Source organism: Heterodontus francisci, chromosome 26 (genome assembly GCF_036365525.1).
Source record: "Heterodontus francisci isolate sHetFra1 chromosome 26, sHetFra1.hap1, whole genome shotgun sequence".
Taxonomy (NCBI): domain Eukaryota; kingdom Metazoa; phylum Chordata; class Chondrichthyes; order Heterodontiformes; family Heterodontidae; genus Heterodontus; species Heterodontus francisci.
In genome coordinates, this window is record NC_090396.1 from 48,275,794 (window position 1) to 48,294,660 (window position 18,867).

An 18,867-nucleotide genomic window follows, 5' to 3' on the forward strand; every position below is an offset into this window, starting at 1 on the left:
CACACAGTACTGCAAGGTCTATCTGAAGGTGTTATCAAAGAGGCAGTTTCTAATGCTTGCTCCTTTTGAGGCAGAGAAGGATTCTGCTGTCCAGGTGGAAACCTGGCTGCCTCGATAAGCCGTCTACTTTGGGAAATGCAACAGAACTGTGAAATTAGGCTGTCATGTCATACTCCTGCTGTTCATCTGTGGAAAAGGAGATGAGCGTGATGACCACACTGCCCGCGCATCAGTTGCATGTTTAATACATGTATGGACAACACAATACTGCAGATGATTTCTATGCCAACCTGCAAGGATGTGGATCCTGGAAGGACGTAGGGGCAAAAATAGGTGCCCATTACTACCCCAGGCAGTGCCATCCTTATGGTGCAGGTTGGCTGCAGGACTTCTTGCCGCAGACGACTGGCTCCCTGCTGACTCTGAGCCTCTGAAGGCAGTTACCTTCAGTCATTGGTACGTTGTCATCCAAGGTCCTGGGGATCTGGTTGGTGCCATAATAGCAGTTGTAGACATTTTGGCTCTGCTTGCTCATCTTTATGGCATGTCTTCTTTCATCTTCTATCACTTAAATTATGAAATATAGTACTTGAGGTACTTAAAATCAACCCTGATCATTAATTTTAACTTGACATGGCAGCCACCATGGGACCTTTTAGCTTGCACTCAAACATTTTGTTATACAGAATTCCTGTGAAAATTTGTATCAAAAGAAGCATTTTATCTGTCCCATCTTTTTTAAGCTTTTCCTGCACTGCTGAAGTTTTCAAAATGCTTCAGTTACAGTTAATGTTCCAGTGATGCTGCAGATATACAGAAACTCAAGTGAACTAGTCATATCTGTGAGTACTAGACCAGGTCTGAGGCTGGGTATTTTGTAGCACGTGGCTCAACTTCTGACTGCCCAAAGCTTCTTCACCAATTCTAAGCACTACGATGCTCTCCACTTGTTTGAATGGTTGCAACTGCAACAGTACTCGAGAAGCCTGACACCATACATGACAAAGTAGCCCACTTCATAGGCGCCTCATTCACGAGCCTAAATACCCATCATCTGTGGCTTGTAGTGCATGCTATCTCCAGGATGCACTGTAGCAACTCAACAAGCCTTCTTCAGGAGAACCTCCCCAACCTGCCAGCTCCACCACCTAGGACAAGAGCAGCAGGAGCATTGGATCACCAGCACCTCCAGTTCCCCCCAAGTCATACACGATCCTGACTTGCAAATTTAATCACCACTCCTTCATCAAAATCCTGGAACTCCCTACCTAACAGCATTGTGGGAGTACCTTCACCACACAGACTATAGAAAATCAAGAAGATGGTTCATCATCACCTTCTCAGTGTAACTAAGGATCGGCAATAAAAACTAGCCTTGACAGTAACACCCATATCCAGAGAATGAATAAAGACATTCAGCTTTGTTTGTTTCAAAATAAGCATTCCCCTATTGTTCTGGCATTCTAAAAAACTACAAAATTATCCCAAAAAGTCATAAAAATAAACAAGGACTAAAAGGTACTGGAAAAATGAAAAAAAAAAATCAAGATTTTCTTTAAGAACTTCATTGCACATTGAACTTTGTGTTTGCTCACTCCAGATGGACAAACAGAGAACATGTCACAATCCCATGTTGAATGGTTTGGAAATTACACTGTGCTTAACAATAAGTTAAATACGTCGTAATACATTTTAGTATCTTTAAAAATTAAACTCTCGTACACTTTGTTCAAAAGTACATCAGGCCTGCCGAAAACGTAGCTTACACATTCTGCATTGGTACCACCTGTCCTAGTGCTTGGTGAATGTATTCTTGTATTTCGACAAAACTGAGAGGATTTCATGCTGCAGCAAATGCAATGCTGTGTACATTTTAAGATTAATTCTTGATTGGACCTGAGCCAGCAAAGACATAATGAAGAGAAAAGGATCTTCTCCTACTCAAGTCAGACAATCAGACCAGGATACTGACCTAATCGCCTTACTCTGTCTCACCACAAGATGATCAGAGGGTAAGATTATGCAAATAACATACAAACAACACTGTTTTCTGTGCCATTGCTAAATTAATAAATACGGGAAAAACTGATTTGTTTTTTCATTTAACCCTGTATGATCTCTTAATGATAGTGTTTCCTTTGGTTTTAGGCTACAAGTGAACTGCATGCAGCCAACATAACCTTCATGCCAGAATGTGACTTACATTTAATTATATGGTTTAGCTTCTGCCAGCAGGGCACGGTCAACAGTTACAACCTTTGCAGCTAACTCACCAGATTTTATGATGATTCCCATCAGCTTTTCATCTTAAGTTCCAATTTCAAAAAAAGGATAAGAGGAATACAATTGCCTCAAATTTTACAATGAATATTGAAGTGCTTCAGAAATAAAATCTTGAAAAGACTGTAGACCAGGGTCTGTTCAACATGACATTTGTAATAAAATTATGGTCAGTGCTTGCTCCTTAGCGTCTAAAGATAGAACTCCAAAAGCTGTTCAAATCTCAGACAGCAGAATTTTTAAACCGGCAACAAGACCCAGAAAAAGTCACCAAGCCGTAAGAGGTTTCTGAAGGAGAGCAACAGTGCCCCACTGCCTGTCCCCTGTCCAAAAGGAGACAGCTAAATTCAAAAAAACAATGATAACATGAATAAGTTTAACTGATTCACATTTACCCTCTAAGAGGCCTTTGGTTGCTCTGTTGAAAGCCAAGGATATTGAAGCTAGTGTCTTCATGGGCCACAGCAGCCCAGTGGCCGATTTAAATCCACGTTCCCATTAAAAATCTCTTGATGATGACACTAACTGATCTTGATGTTCTTGTTTATGATTTACTCAAAGTTATTTATTTTACTAAAAAGAACTGAATTCATCATTGGACTTTATTCTGTCCGCTCTATTTACATTTGATTTACATTAATCCAACAACATTAATTACCAAAGAAAAAGAAAGCATACCAATTATGTTACAGACAGGGGGGAGATGGGGTGGATGAGTTCCATTTTGTACCTCACAACTGACCGTAAACAGCGTTTTTAAAAATATTGTTTAGTCCCTGAGTATTTCAGAGGTCAAATAAACGGACAAACTACAGGTTTTCTCGTAGGTTTAAAAGGTAAATTATACATTAAACAATACCCGAAAAATATTCGCAATCTCACCCACTCACACATACACACACATGCACACACACATATTTGAGGATAGCATGTATTTAAGTCTGATTGTTGTAAAAGAGTTCACTTTGAAACCTTCTTGTTTTTCTGGGAGGAATTTTTTAAACAGAGGAGCAGGCCTGGTGTTCCTTTTCTTGGTTCACTGAAGTGTTGCAGACTCCTCTAGTTAAGATTCAGTCAAAAGTGGTGGCGAGAAATCCTGTTATGATTTCCAGGTGGGGCGTTTTCAAGGTCACCTTGCAGTCTCTGCCTCTGTGGTTTAAAGATGTGACAGGCAGGGTCTCCTTCATGCCTGGAATGGATCTCTCAGCTTCCTGGCTGACTGGCGTTCTCTGTCTTTCAGAGAGCTTTTTTAATTTAAAAAAACCTATTAGGCTTGGTTTTGGTAAGGTGACTATAGATGCTCTCCCCTGGTGTGTTCATACAATAGAGTCATAGAGAGATACAGCACTGATCAGGCCCTTCGGCCCACCGAGTCTGTGCCGACCATCAACCACCCATTTATACTAATCCTACATTAATCCCATATTCCCTACCACCTATCTACACTAGGGGCAATTTACAATGGCCAATTTACCTATCAACCTGCAAGTCTTTGGCGGTGGGAGGAAACCGGAGCACCCGGCAGAAACCCACGCGTTCACAGGGAGAACTTGCAAACTCCTCACAGGCAATACCCAGAACCGAACCCGGGCCGCTGGAGCTGTGAGGCTGTGGTGCTAACCACTGCACCACTGTGCCGCCCTCTAAGACAAAGACAATGTCTTTGAACGTGTGGCCATTGTTACATAATGGGGTTTGAATGTGGCTTATCTTGCTAAAGTGGTGTTATGTCCCACCAATGATCTTGGTTTTGAATCCAGAGTCTCCCTGTCTGCGAAGGCCTTTGTCAACCCAATTCTTGAAGATAGGAGCCATTGAGCATTGAATGGGCTGCTCAGCATTTTAATGTGCCTTCCCCAGGACAAGTCCAGGCATGATGATGGGTTTTGTCTCCAACAGTCACTGTGTATATTTGCAGTACAGGAGAGGTCACCTGACCTCTTACTCCATCTTGTCTGCAGCAAGTGTGTCCGTTTTTCGGAGTTTAGTTCATCAGTTCATTTTTACAGTTCATAATTGCTTCAGTTCACCTTAATTCATTAATATTTCTTGTGTGAGCATGACAATTATTAAACTAGAGTAGTTTTGAAGTATTCTATCTACAGAGTTACACAAATTTTGAAGAAATTACAAGTAATCTGAAACATTTAGAGTAAAAGACACCCTTGTAAAATGATCTTTATGCACCACAACAAAGGAATAACCTCAGGGAGGAAATGCAGACAAGCCACCAAATGGACCCTGTGCATCAGTTAGAAAGGCGAGAAGGTATGCAGATGCATTTATTCAGTGTAATTAGAATACTTTTGTTTACTGAGATACATGCACACTGAATTTATCCTTATTCTTTTGAAGGAGTTTTTTCCAAAGTGGCACATGATTTAGGAAAAAGATTTTTAGTTTTTATTAACCAATGCATACTGCATACTATTGCAATGTTTAATGTTATAAACACACACTACAAGGAAAGGTTACACAATGCCAAGTTTGAACAGTTAAGTTGTTACTCATGCGATACATGCAGTTAGCCGTTAGCTGAACAGTTAAAACTCTTGACTATTTTATCCTACCTTAAAAATCTTCTATTGGGTTTATTACTTGATAGCTAAGAAATTTAAAAAGATTTAAAATAAAACAACAATTTGGCTACTGCAAGTCCTCCTAATAATTTAATGCATCTGCCTCCCCATCACATGCCATTTATCCAGGAGAGGATGAATCACCTTATCACATGGCCATACATGTGCACAAGGTCTGCACATGCACAGGACAGATTTATCCTGCATTATCCTTGAGATAAGCAGAAATTTCAAATCCTGTACTGATTTTTTCAGCAATTGTGACAAGCAGATTCTACTGAGGGAAGACTGATGTTAACATGAATTACTGATGGTTGGCCTGTAATACTTAATTTTGTTGAATGAAGACCATTCTTCAGGTAGTGCCCTGTACCAGCCAGAGCTTTCAAACTTATCAACAGTCAGTACTGGAAATACTCAGCAGGTCAGGCAGCATCTGTACAGAGAAAAGCAGAGTTAACATTTCAGGTCTATGACCATTCACCTTGTTCACCTTCATTGCTTTCTATTTCCCTCCTGGTGTTTGTTAAGGCGATGTAAGGTCACAGACCTGAAACGTTAACTCTGCTTCTCTCGCCACAGATGCCTCCTGACCTGCTGAGTATTTCCAGCACTGACTGTTTTCATTCCAGATTTCCAGCATCTGCAGTATTTTGCTTTTATTCTTATCAACAGTGTTGAGTGTCCCTTTAAGACCTATATTTCATTGCACTGTTTTAGTAATATATGAGTCAATGAGAGCCGAGCATTCAATGTGAACACTGGATGATGAACACAGATGCCAATCACATCTGTTACCCTGTCTCAACTTACACTGGTACAACAATACAAAAAGCCATGGAGTTGAGGCCAAGTTCATTTGTATTAGATTAACCATACGAGCAGAACATGAATACCATACAGCAGTCACTGATGCTTGGCTCAGTCAGTTTGTTGTTTATGGATACACACTTCATAACCATGATTTAGTCCTAATGTGTCTTTGAAACCTCGTTTAGCAATTACATTTGCAAATGAATTCAGTTGAATTTGAAAAGCAGTCTTCATTTGAATTGTGCCTTTAAAAATCAAGTCTCTCATTTTGATTTTTGTGGATCTTGAAATTGCCATTTTGCTTTTAATTGTAAACCAGTTCTGTGTTCTCTTAATGTGCAATTTAAAGACACTTTCATCCTTTAAAAATATATTTTAATTGCATAATGGGAGAACTACAAAGACAAAGGGGGAAGATAACAATAATGAATAAAAAAGGCCAAAAATGACACAAAGTAGTCATTTAACACATAAGAAATAAAGCAAGAAGCAGACCAAATGGCCCCTCAAGCCTAATTTGCCATTCAATTAGATCATGCCTGCACTTCTACATCAACTCCACTTTCCCGCCCTATTCCCATATCCCTCACTGCCCAAAAATCTATTGATCTCAGTCTTGAATATAATCATCAACTAAGCATCCACAGCCCTCTGGGGTAGAAAATTCCAAAGTTTCAAAATCCTCTGAGTGAAGAATTTTCTCTTCATCTCAATCCTAAATGGCTGATCCCTTATCCTACATTATGAACATACAAACATACGAATTAGGAGCAGGAGTAGGCTACTCCGCCCCTCGAGCCTGCTCTGTCATTCAACAAGATCATGGCTGATCTGATTGGAACCTCAATTCCACATTCCCACCTACACCCCAATAACCTTTCACCCCCTTGCTTATCAGGAATCTATCTACCTCTGCTTTAAAAATATTCAAAAACTCTACTTCCACTGCCTTTTGAAGAGAGTTCTAAAGACTCACGACCCTCTGAGAGAAAAAATTTCTCCTCATCTCTGTTTTAAATGTGTGACCCCTTATTTTTAAACAGTGACCCCTAATTCTAAATTCTCCCACAAGAGGAAACATCCTTTCCACATCCACCCTGTCAAGATCCCTCAGAATCTTATATGTTTCAATCAAGTCGCCTCTTACTCTTCTAAACTCCAGCGGATACAAGCCTAGCCTGTTCAACCTTTCCTCATAAGGCAATCCGCCCATTCCAGGTATTAGTCTAGTAAACCTTCTCTGAACTGCTTCCAACACATTTACATCCTTCTTTAAATAAGGAGATCAATACTGTATACAGTACTCCAGATGTGGTCTCACCAATGCCCTGCATAACTGAAGCATAACTTCCCTGCTTTTGTATGCAATTCCCCTCGCAATAAATGATAACATTCTATTAGCTTTCCTAATTACTTGCTGTACCTGCATACTAACCTTTTGCAATTAATGCACTAGATCCCTCTGCATCTCAGAGCTCTGCAATCTCTTACCATTTGGATAATATTCTTTTTTATTCTTCCCGCCAAAGTGGACAATTTCATACTTTCCCACATTATATTCTATTTGCCAGATCTTTGCCCACTCACTTAACCTATCTCTATCCCTTTGTAGCCTCCTTATGTGCTCTTCACAGGTTACTTTCCTACCTATCTTTGTGTCATCAGCAAATTTAGCAACCATACCTTCGGTCCCTTCATCTAAGTCATTTATATAAATGGTAAAAAGTTGAGGCCCCAGCACAGATCCCTGTCGCACACCACTTGTTATATCTTGCCAACCAGAAAATGACCCATTTATGCTTATTCTCTGTTTCCTGTTAGCTAGCCAATCTTCTATCCATGCCAATATGTTACCCCCTACACCATGAGCTTTTATTTTCTGCAATAACCTTTGATATGGCACCTTATCAAATGCCTTCTGGAAATTTAAGTAAAGTCCATCCACTGGTTCCCCTTTATCCACAGCACATGTTACTGCTTCAAAGAACTCCAATAAATTGGTTAGACATGATTTCCCTTTCACAAAACCATGTTGACTCTACCTGATTACATTGAATTGTTCAAAGTGTCCTGCTATAATGTTTTTAATAATAGCTTCTAACATTTTCCCTATGACAGATGTTAAGCTAACTGGCTTGAAGTTTCCTTCTTTCTTTCTCCCTCCATTTTTGAATAAAAGAGTTACATTTGCTATTTTCTAATCTAATGGAACCTTCCCCAAATCTAGGGAATTTTGGAAAATTAAAACCAATGCATCAACTATCTCACTAGCCACTTCTTTTAAGACACTAGGATGAAGTCCATCAGGACCCGGGGACTTGCCAGCCCGCAGTTCCAACAAATTGCTCAGTGCCACTTTCCTGGTGGTTGTAATTTTCTTGAATTCCTCCCTCCCTTCCATTTCTTGATTTACAGCTATTTCAGTTATGGCCTCTCATTCCGGACTTTGCAGCAGGTGAAGTAGCCTTTCAGCATCTACCTTGCCAAGCCTTCTAAGAATTTTGTACATTTCAATGAGTTCATCTCTCATTCTTCTAAACTCTGGAGAATATGGGCCCATTCTACTCAATCTCTCCTCATAGGACAAACTTCTCATCCCAGGAATCAATCTAGTGTGAACCTTCATTGCACCTCCTCTAAAGCAACTACATCCTTCCATCCTTCAATATTCCAATTTAGCGAACAATTTGTCATTTCTCTCCAAAGAAAGATTAAAAAGAGAAAAGGGAACCAGATGTGTACAAACTGGCCTTCCACTTCTGGAACCCAGGTTCAAATCCACTCCAAACTGTTGTGAGAATAACCTCTTGTGTCTACTAGCTGTTGGGGTCCTATGGGAAATGAGCTTGGGCACTCAGTCCGGTTCCCAATGCACATGGACCTATAGCCTGTATTGCTTATAATTTGGCATTAATTGTCAATCTCAGTCTGACATTCCCCAGGGCGACTGTTGTGGCAAAGGAAACAGTGTTACACATATAATAAGGAGTGTTATTTTGACCCACACTGTTGGTGCAAATTTGAGGGATCTTTAGTCTGTATCTCACTATGCTATACCTGACTCAGAAAGGCTTGATGTTAAATGGATGCCTGAAATGGAATGAGTTTAAATTCCATCCCCCAACATTAACATTCCTTCCCTTGAAGAACACAAGAATTATTTTAAAATATATCAAAGTAAACAGATCAGAAAGAAGTCTGCTATACCACAATCCCCTAGCAGAAGTTATTTTCGTGTGAGATCTCAAATTCAGCTTAGAGCAGAATAACATATCATCCAACCATTTAACCTCAGATTAAATATAGAACGTCACTCCCTAGTAGCATAGTGGGCAAGATCTGGTGTGCTAGGGTGCTAAAATTAGCCTCAGTACCCTAGGATGGGGAGGGGAAAAATCTACCAGGGTTTTTGTTCTTGATAACTATCAGCTTCCCAGCACCATCTGGTTTTTAAAAGCAACCTACATCTCTACCCAATGATGTTTGCATCAATTAAAATACTACTAAGTCAAAGGTCCTCCTGGCTGCTGCAAAGTGAAAATAGCTTCCTCTCATGAAGTGAAGACAGAATCCAGCTCCACTGTGCTGCCGCCTGGTTAAACATTCACTCACTCACTGCCTTGAATCACACATGAAGAGCAATTACTTAAGCAGAAGGCTGCTGACACCAGTGGAACTGTATCCCAGCACAAGTCAGCACCTGCCTAGAGGATAGGAGAAATTAGAAAAAAATAGAGAAAACATAGCTGTATGATTTCCAGAGTCAGCTATTGAAATCCTTCAATTTACAAGAGGAAAATTACAGGAACCATCCAGGGCAAAGCATCCTGCTTGATTGGCATTCCTTCGACCACCTTCAACATGTATTCCCTCCTCCACCAGCACACAGTGTCAGCAGTGTGTACCATCTACAAGATGCACTGCGGCAACTTGCCAAGCCTCCTTCTACAGCACCTTTCAAACCCGTGACCTCTACCACCTAGAAGGACAAGGGCACCAGATGCATGGGTACACCACCACTTGCAAATTCCCTTCAAATCACAAGCTGTCCTGACTTGGAAATAAACTGCCATTCCTTCATCATCGCTGGGTCAAAATGGTAGAACTCCCACCTAACAGCACTGTGGGTATACCTACACCATACGGACTGCAGCAGTTTAAAATGACTCACCAATACCTTCTCAAGGGCAATTAGGGATGTGTAATAAATGCTGGCTTTGCCAGCAATGCCTACATCTCATGAACAAATATAAAAAAAATTACAATAACACCACTCCTTCCCCACTAATATCAGTTATTATTCTTATTTAGTTTTGAATCTTTAAAATTTATTCTATATGCTGCTGTCTAAATTATTACAACCAACTGTTTGCCTAAATCCAAATCATTGTGCAGTGAAATTTTACAAACATAAATTACAGACCCTTAATGTTCCATGTAAATAGTAGAAAAATTAGTCATCACGAAATTTCCTAGGGCAACCAAGTAGCCACAGAGTACTAATTTTTATGATCCATTGCACTATGACTTTAGACTAGTTTCAACAAATCTTCATTCATAGCAAAAAGTCATACTCTTATGGAGCATGGGCCCTAGTGTGGTGCTAGTGGTTACAACCCGATCTTTCATCCTGTGTTCTGTGCTGGAAACTTCACCATTATATTTGAACCTTACCTGATCATGGAGTATGGATTTGGGAATGGGAATTTGTAGCATTCACATGATATTGGCAGTGAGCCCTCTTGTATTCTAGGAACCATGAATCCCACATTGGAGCATCACCAGACTGCCAAGAGTCTTTAAAAAATCTTTGAGGAAGTATAGTGTTTGACCTTGATGATCCCCGCAGTCAAACTGTCTACTATCATTTACAGTCAAGGTTCACATAATGGCTGCTTGGGTGAGGTATCAGTGGGTGCCTGTCACTTGTGAAACTGTAGCCAAGTGTATTTTCAGGACAGGAGGAGAGGCATTTGCTAAAATAAAACAGTAAGTACATACACAGGGAAATACAATAAATTGCTGATCTTTTACTTTACCAACAATCTGGTTAAAACATCGCTGACATTGCAACTAGGAAGCATTTATTGTTGGGATTTTGCCCTTGTGCAACTTAATCTGATCAGTAAACACAATTATAACCCATAGATAATGGATTTTTGCCATTAGTGCTTTGAGAGATTTATCTCACCTCTTCCATCTAAGGCATGCGTCAGACTAAGCCCACTTGTGGTTCTGTGCTCAGGTGTTCCAATTTGACAGCCATGATCAATAATGTAACAAAACATGTACTGGACAGTTAGCTATTCTTAAGTTTGCTGACATAAATCCCTGGTCCTGCCATGCAGTCCACCACATCTTCAGATATTGTATTTTAAAATCAGCACAGTAATATCCTTTGCTCAGTACCACTTTGAAATTCAAAATTCAAAAAACCTCCACAGCACATAAATGAAGCAGAACAATGGCAAAAATGCAACTGAACACTAGCTAGTCTATGCCACCTGCTAACTGATTGAGCAGTGTGGTGAGTTAGTGCTCCAACACATTGTGCAACAGTATAGTGGGAAGTGAGTTTGCTCTAGTGAATCTTCAAGTACTAGTTTCTTTCATTTCAAAATGTTATCACCTCCCATTTCCTCACACACAGTTAATGTGTGACACCAAAATCTAGAAAGAAAAGAGGGAGGAGTCCCACTCTTCGCGTCAACATAAAACAGAAAACAAATTTTCAAGATCTTCTGATTCAGGTGATGAACACAAGGGGCCCAATTTTAACTCTGTGTAAATGGATGGGTTTTGAATGAGTTGAAATCTCACCCAAAATCTTTGAGATTTGTCTATGTGATTTTGACCCTCTAAATTTGGTTTGATGATTCACTTACATGTAACAGTATCATACAATGATTAAAAAAAACATTTGAATGGGGATTGTTATTTCTATCTGGATAGATTGGGAAGCTGAGTAAATGCAGCAAAGGTTTCTAGCCAGTACCAGGCACACAGTGGCTACTACAATAGGAGTTCTTCAAAGAGCTTTCACTGTGAATGTTCAAAAAACGTCATCTTCAAACAGAAACATCAGTACAATAATGGCAATGTTTAAACACAGCAAATCAGAGACTAGCCCAGCACAGGATGCCATCCGGTCTAGCGAGTCTGTGCTGGCTCTTTTGAACAGCATTCCTATTAGTTGCACTCCTCCAGTCTTTCCCCATATCCCTGCAATGTTACTCTTTCAAGTTCTTATCCAATTCCTTTTTGAAGGCAACTATTGAGTCACCTATCGGGCAGTGCATTCCAAACCCTAACCAATCATTGCGTGATAACATTTTTCTTCCTGTCACCTCTGGTTCTTTTGTAAATCATCTTAAATCTGCGTCCTTTGCTTACTGACCCTTTAGCCATTGGAAACAGTTTCTCTTCATTTACTGTAATTAAACCCTTCATGATTATAAACACCTGTATCAGATCTCCTTTTTGCCTTCTCTGCTCCATGGAGAAGAATCCCAGAATCTACAGTCTATCCACGTAACTGGTTCCAAATATGAGAGAGTACATTCTAGTAAATCTCTTCTGTAACTCCTCCAAAGCGTTCATGTCCTTCCTAAAGTGTGGTGCCCAGAATTGGACACAATACTCCAGCTGGGGCTCAGCTAGTGTTTTATATAGGTTTAGCATAACTTTTGGCTTTTGTATTCTATGTCTCTGTAAAACACAGGATCCCATAAGCTTTATTAACTGCTTTGTTTACCTGCCCTGCCAACTTCAAAAATTTGTGCACAAACACCCCCAGGTCTTTCTTCTTGCATCCTCTTTAAAATTGTACCAATTAGCATGTATTGTCTCTCCTCATCCTTCCTACCAAAATGTATCACGTCACACTTTTCTGCGTTGAATTTCATCTGCCCATTTCACTAGCCTCTATGCCCTCTTGAAGTCTATTAATATGGCAGTGGTTCTAGTAATGAATGTTGGGGACTGCTACTGTATACATCCCTCCAGTCCATAAAACAGCCATTCATCACAACCCTGTTCTCTATCCCTTAGCTAATTTTGTATCCATGCTGCTATTCCCCTTTTATCTCATGGGCTTCAATATTACTAACAAGCCAAATACGTGGAACTTTATCAAATACATCACTGTTGAAGAAATCACAAGAGGGTTGTTGACTAACACCTGTTGGATTATGCTGACATTGGTTACACTCAGTCTATTTGTGCATAATTCCCAAACATAAGTAAAAGCACAATGAAGACAATATCCCCTGTACAAGAGACCACCTACCCACAATCCCAGCAAGAAATGAAATGACTCAGACATACTTTGTATGGATTGTCACCGACCTAATCTTCTCTGGAGATCTTCCCTCCATGGCCTCCAACCTCATAGTCCCCAACTCTGAACAGCCCACTTCTACCTCCTTCCCAAGATCATGGTAGCCTCATTATTTCAGCCTGTTCTTGCCCCACTGACCTAATTTCCTCCTAGCTCAACTCTATTTTCTCTCCTCTTGTCCAGTCTCTTGCCACCTACATCTGTGACTCTTCTAATGCCCTCTCACTTTAACAGTTTCTTGTCCCAGGCCCTAACTGTCTCCTTTTCACCACAGATGCCCAATCTCTCTACACTTCTATCTGAGAGTCTGAGGGCTCTCCACTTCTTCCTTGAACAGAGGCCCAGCCAGTCCCCATCCATCACCACCTTTCTCTGCCTGACTGAATTTGTTCTCACATTGAACAACTGCTCCTTTAATCCCACTCACTTCCTCCTAGCTATCCCTATTTTTTTGTGGAATATATGGAACATTCTCTCTTCCAGTTCCACTCAGGCCCCCTCCCTCACTTCTTTTTTCATGGTACATTGATGACTGTATTAGTGTCAATTCCTGCTCTCACCTTGAAGGGACAATTTCATCAACTTTGCTTCCAATCTCCACCCTTCTCTCACCTTCACGTAGCCCATCTCTGACGCTTTTCCCTTCCTCAACTTCTCTGTCTCCATTTCTGGGGATAGGCTATCAACCAATATTCAGTATAAGCCCACTGGCGCCCACAGCTACCTTGACTACACTTCCTGACACTCTGCTTCCTATAAATACCCTATTCCATTCTCCCAATTACTCCATCTCCATTGCATTTGTTCTGACGATGCAATCTTCCAATATTAGTGGTTCCGATATGTCTTCCTTTTTCCTCAACCAAGGATTCTCCCCGATGTGGTTGACAGGGCCCTTGACTATGTCCTTTCCATTTCCCACACTTCTGCTCTCACCCCTTCCCCTCCCTTCCAGAACCGTGGGTTCCCCTTGACCCTACTTTACATCTCACCAGCTTCCACATTCAATGGATCATCCTCTTCCCTCTCCAGTGTGATGCCACCACCAAACACATCTTCCCCTCTCCTTCCCTCTCAGCGTTCCAAAGGGACCGCTTCCTCCGCAACACCCTAGTCCACTCATCAGTCACTGCCAGAACTCCCTCCCCATCCCACAGTACATTTCCATGCTGGCACAGGAGACGCAAAACCTCTTTTACCTCTTCCCTTCTCACCGTCCAAACACTCCTTCCAGGTGAAAAAGCAATTTACTTGTACTTCTTTCGATTTAGTATACTGTATTCACTATTCACCATATGTTCTCCTCTACACTGGGGAGATCAAATGCAAATTGGGTGATTGCTTTGAGGAACACTTCCATTCAGTCCGCAAGCTTGACCCCAAGCTTTAGGTCACCTGTCATTTTAATTCTCCACCTTTCTCCCCCTCTGAACTGTCTGTCCTTGGCCTCCTTTAGTGTTCCAATGAAGCTCAACACAAGCTTGAGGAACAGCACTTCATCTGTTGACGAGACATTTTACAGCCTTACAGATTCAACATTGTGTTCAGCAATTTTAGATCATAACCTCTGCCACCATTTGTTTCCTTTATCTTTGCTGTTTTTGGTTTTTCTCTCTTGTTTCCCTGTCCTTTTGTTTCCTTTTTTTGCTTTCAGACAGCAGCAGTTCATGATTCTGCCATTCACACCTCCTCTGGACATATCTTTGGTTTCTTTATTTGTCCCATTGCCACTCCCTTTGCATCGTGAATCCTTTTGTCATTTAATCTCTCCTGCCTGTCACCCTATCACAGACTTTCCTTTTGTTCTTTTTCCTAACCTTTCACTTGCTGAAAACCTATTACATCTCCAATTTTTCCCAGTATTGATGAAGGTCATCAACATGGAACGCTAACTCTATTTCTCTCTCCACAGGTGCTGCCTGACCTGCTGAGTATTTTCAGCATTTTTCTGTACTTTGATTTATATTTCCTTTGATTTAAAACACTTGTTAAATAGACATTAATCTTTAATACAAATGGGAAGAATAGTTACACATAGCTGTAAAAACAGAAATAACCTCCTGTGATTTATTCAGAAAGTTATATTGTGCTCTTCATTGCAGTTAAAATAAATCATATTGTAGATGGGGGAAATCTAATAGAGAAATACTGGGATTGAATGAAGAATTATTGCGGAACTGCTTTCCTCTAATTAATTGTACCCAGAGTACTTTTGCTCTGCATTATGTGTGATTTATGCAACTTTTATTAATTGCACATCAGGTAAGAATTTTCCATGTGAGCTCAATTATTTATGTTGTCTGTGATTTTCTCTCTAATTTCATCCACAGATTCTCTCCACCTCTGTCCTTATTCCCCCAAGTATTTTTCTTGCATTTAATATGATTCCATCATCTTGTGGAATGGGAAGTTCAATCATTTATTTTCAATCCTTTTTTCTCCAATATTTCGGATTTTCCTGTTCTCCCCACTCAGCTCCAGAAAAGATACCAGCATTCTGTACATTGAAAATTGTTGTAAACATAAAATGTAGCCTAATTTGATTAATTTTACTCTGGAAAAATTAACACAGTTCCGCTATTTAACTGGTTTGCAACTTATATCTCTCCTCGTGATCATAAACCTTCATCTGATCATCTCCTAGATTGTGACACTTCTGCAAAGTTATTCTGAAATTCTGTAAAAGCACAATGTGAATTGATCTGCTTTCAGAGTATTTCAGAACAACAACAGCTACCTCTGGACACCAGTTGTAACTTGCTGTAAAGTCCATTCAAATCAGGAACATCTGACCTGCTCATCGACTTTGTGAGCAATGATTGTGGCTCCATCTTCCACTTCTGTCTCATTGATGGGCCGAATCCGAAGGGCCACCTGTGCAAAGCAAAAGGAAAGTCCATTGCTGAAGGTACAGAACAAAGCGATTCCACTACTCTCTACATGCAGTATGATTTCACAAGTAAAAGAAAGACTAATAACTGAAGTATTATTCTGACGAGGACACAATGGCTGGAACTGGACAACTTTATTAGTAGTTTAAGTAACACTGCTCTATTTATGCCTCAGGATCAGCAGTAGTGCATTTACCATCAGTCATCCCAGCAATTGATCTGCTATCCTTATTACCCCCTTACCACCAGTATAGATTTTATTATAAAAAATATACTCCATTTTGAATTTACTGTACCCACTACAGTGGGCATTTTCCTTGGGTGGCACTAGGAACAGGAATTGTTATATTAACAAGTATCTAGATGAGTTGTAATTTTTTTTTGGCTGGAGTCTTGCCAGCCCCATCTGTTCCTGACCCCCAGATTGTGGCAGCATATGGCAACACAGGAGTGGCTAAAACATGTTCTGAAATAGGTTCTTCTGAAGATGAATGGCATTCACAGAATCACAGAATTGTTACAGCACAGAAGGAGGTCTTTCGACCCATTGTGTCTGCGCTGGCTCTCCGAAAGAGCAATTTAGGCAGTGCCAATCCCCCGCCTTCTCCCCATAGCCCTACACATTCTTCCTTTTCAGGTAACAATCCAATTGCCTCTTGAGTGCCTCGATTGAACCTGCCTCCACCACACTTCCAGGCAGTGCATTCCAGATACTAAACACTCACTACGTGAAAAAGTTTTCCCTCATGTCGCCATTGCTTCTTTTGCCAATTACCTAATATCTGTGCCCTCTTGTTCTCGATCCTTCCACCAATGGTCACAGTTTTTCCCTATCTACTCTGTCCAGACCCCTCATGATTTTGAACACCTCTATCAAATCTCCTTTCAACCTTCTCTTCTCTGAGGAAAACAGTCCCAACTTCTCCAATCTATCCACATAACTGAAGTTCCTTATCCCTGGAACCATTCTTGTGAATCTTTTCTGCACTCTCTCCATTGCCTTCACATCTTTCATAATCCTCTCCGACAAGATTATATGCTGCCCCTTGGAGAACATGCAGTGCGATATTTTCTGTGGATGAGTGAATGCTATCATGGCAGTCCATTTCTTCTTGGAAGATATCCCAATGCTATTTCTATGGGAAACCAACCAACAAAAACCTAGCTTCGTGCAAACTGTTTGACACTGGTAGCTCTGTACATCACTCAGGCCAGGGGCAAGAGTCAAGAATTTATTTTAATTAAAAGTATAACTTGGTGTATTTGACCAAACTACGTGAATTTAAAATAGGTCCTGTTGAAAGAGTTACATTGCCAGAGATACACAAATGTCAGTACAACAGTGCTGCAACTTTCTGCATATTATGGAAACCTTATGGATTGTAAGTCTTTCATATAAAAACATGACAGATACATGAGAGAGCTATAGTGTGAAGGGAAGGTGACCTGTCTCTGTTCGTGAGACTGTCAGATCAAGTCTGTTTGGCTACGACTTCTAGTTTGTGAAATGAATACATATTTGTGATTGTTGGAACCATCAAACTATTGTCAAGCCAAATGAAATTCTAATAGGCTTCTTTTCAGGCAATTGCCAGATAAATGACTCAGACCTTCAAGGGACTACTGTTCTCATCTCATCCAGTTGAACAGCAAAAAATAATTAATACCCTGATTGCCAGTCTGTTGAGAAAAAATCTGGTTGTTCTTCAAAAGAAACCTGTCCCCACTTCACAGAAAGCCAACAGCGCAAAAGAAATCTGTCTCCACTTCATAGAATGCCAACATCATAGGGATAATTCTGGCAGGCTCTGCTGTTGGTGCAGAGATTTGTAGGATGCAGTGCAGGCCAGAGATAGGGTGATAGCACTACAATCTTAGTTCTTTGAACCACGCTTGCTGCCAGCAGGGCTCCCCACCAGTAGCAGAGCCTCACAATATTAGTCCCGCAATTCCCCAAGAGTCTCTGTTCCTGATTTCTCTGTCAGTTTGCATAATGTAGTATTGGGAGTGGCTCCATTGGTCTGAAGCACCCACAGTATATACTCAGTTAAATGGTTCTGATACAGACCTAAAGATTTCAGGCATTATTTTTGGGACAGTTTAAAGTGTACGACAATAACTGCATTTCAGTTTATTTGTTGCACTTCTTTCCCTTTAAATAACTGTCATTCCCATAAATAAATGTGACTACTAATTTAACACTGAATGACATATCTAGTAAGGTGGGCCCTGAAATTCCACAGGTTGTGATCCTGGTAGTTGTGCCGATGTTGCTATCCAGGACTGACTCCCATCGGAGTTTGAGAGGTCAATTGGAGGGCATGTCATTTGCAAAAGGCAGGAGAATGGCTAAGTACCTGGAAATTCATAAGAGGGATGGGGAGGGGTGGGGCAGTTTGTCCGTGCTCCCTCATGGGTGGAACCATAAAAAAGGCCAATACAAATTTGTTTTTTTAAATAGGGATATGATTATGTTGCTGGACTAGTAATCCAGATACCTCGATTAATGGTCCGGACACAAATTCAAATCTCACCATGGCAGTTGGGGAACTTAATGAAATAAATATGGAATTAAAAAAAGCTAGTTTAGATAATGGTGACCACAAAACTACTGGATTTTCATAAAAATCCAACTGGGTCACTAATGTCCTTTAGAAAAGAATGCCTTCCATCCTTACCTGGTCCCTATATGTGTTCCAGACCCATCATAACATGATTGACTCTTAACTGCCATGTGAAATGGCCCAGCATGCCACTCAAACTGCTACAAAAACACATATACAAGATATATATAGGAGGAAAACCAGATGGACCACACGGCATCGACCGAGGCATCAGATGTGGACATGACAAAGGCACACCTAGTCTAGTCAACCCTGCAAAATCCACTTCACTAACATCTGGGGACTTGTGCCAAAATTGGGAGAGCTGTCCCACAGACGAGTCAAGCAACAGCCACGCAGTC

General features: G+C 40.6%; 1 protein-coding gene across 1 annotated transcript in view; it reads right to left on the reverse strand.

Annotated features, from left to right (window-relative positions):
- Positions 1-18,867, reverse strand: part of kif19 (kinesin family member 19) — a 226,481-nt gene that overhangs the window by 202,541 nt on the left and 5,073 nt on the right. Inside the window, exon 2 of the mRNA XM_068058707.1 lies at positions 15,805-15,885. Within this exon, the coding sequence (XP_067914808.1) occupies positions 15,805-15,885 (81 nt within the window). The remainder of the gene's footprint in view (positions 1-15,804; positions 15,886-18,867) is intronic.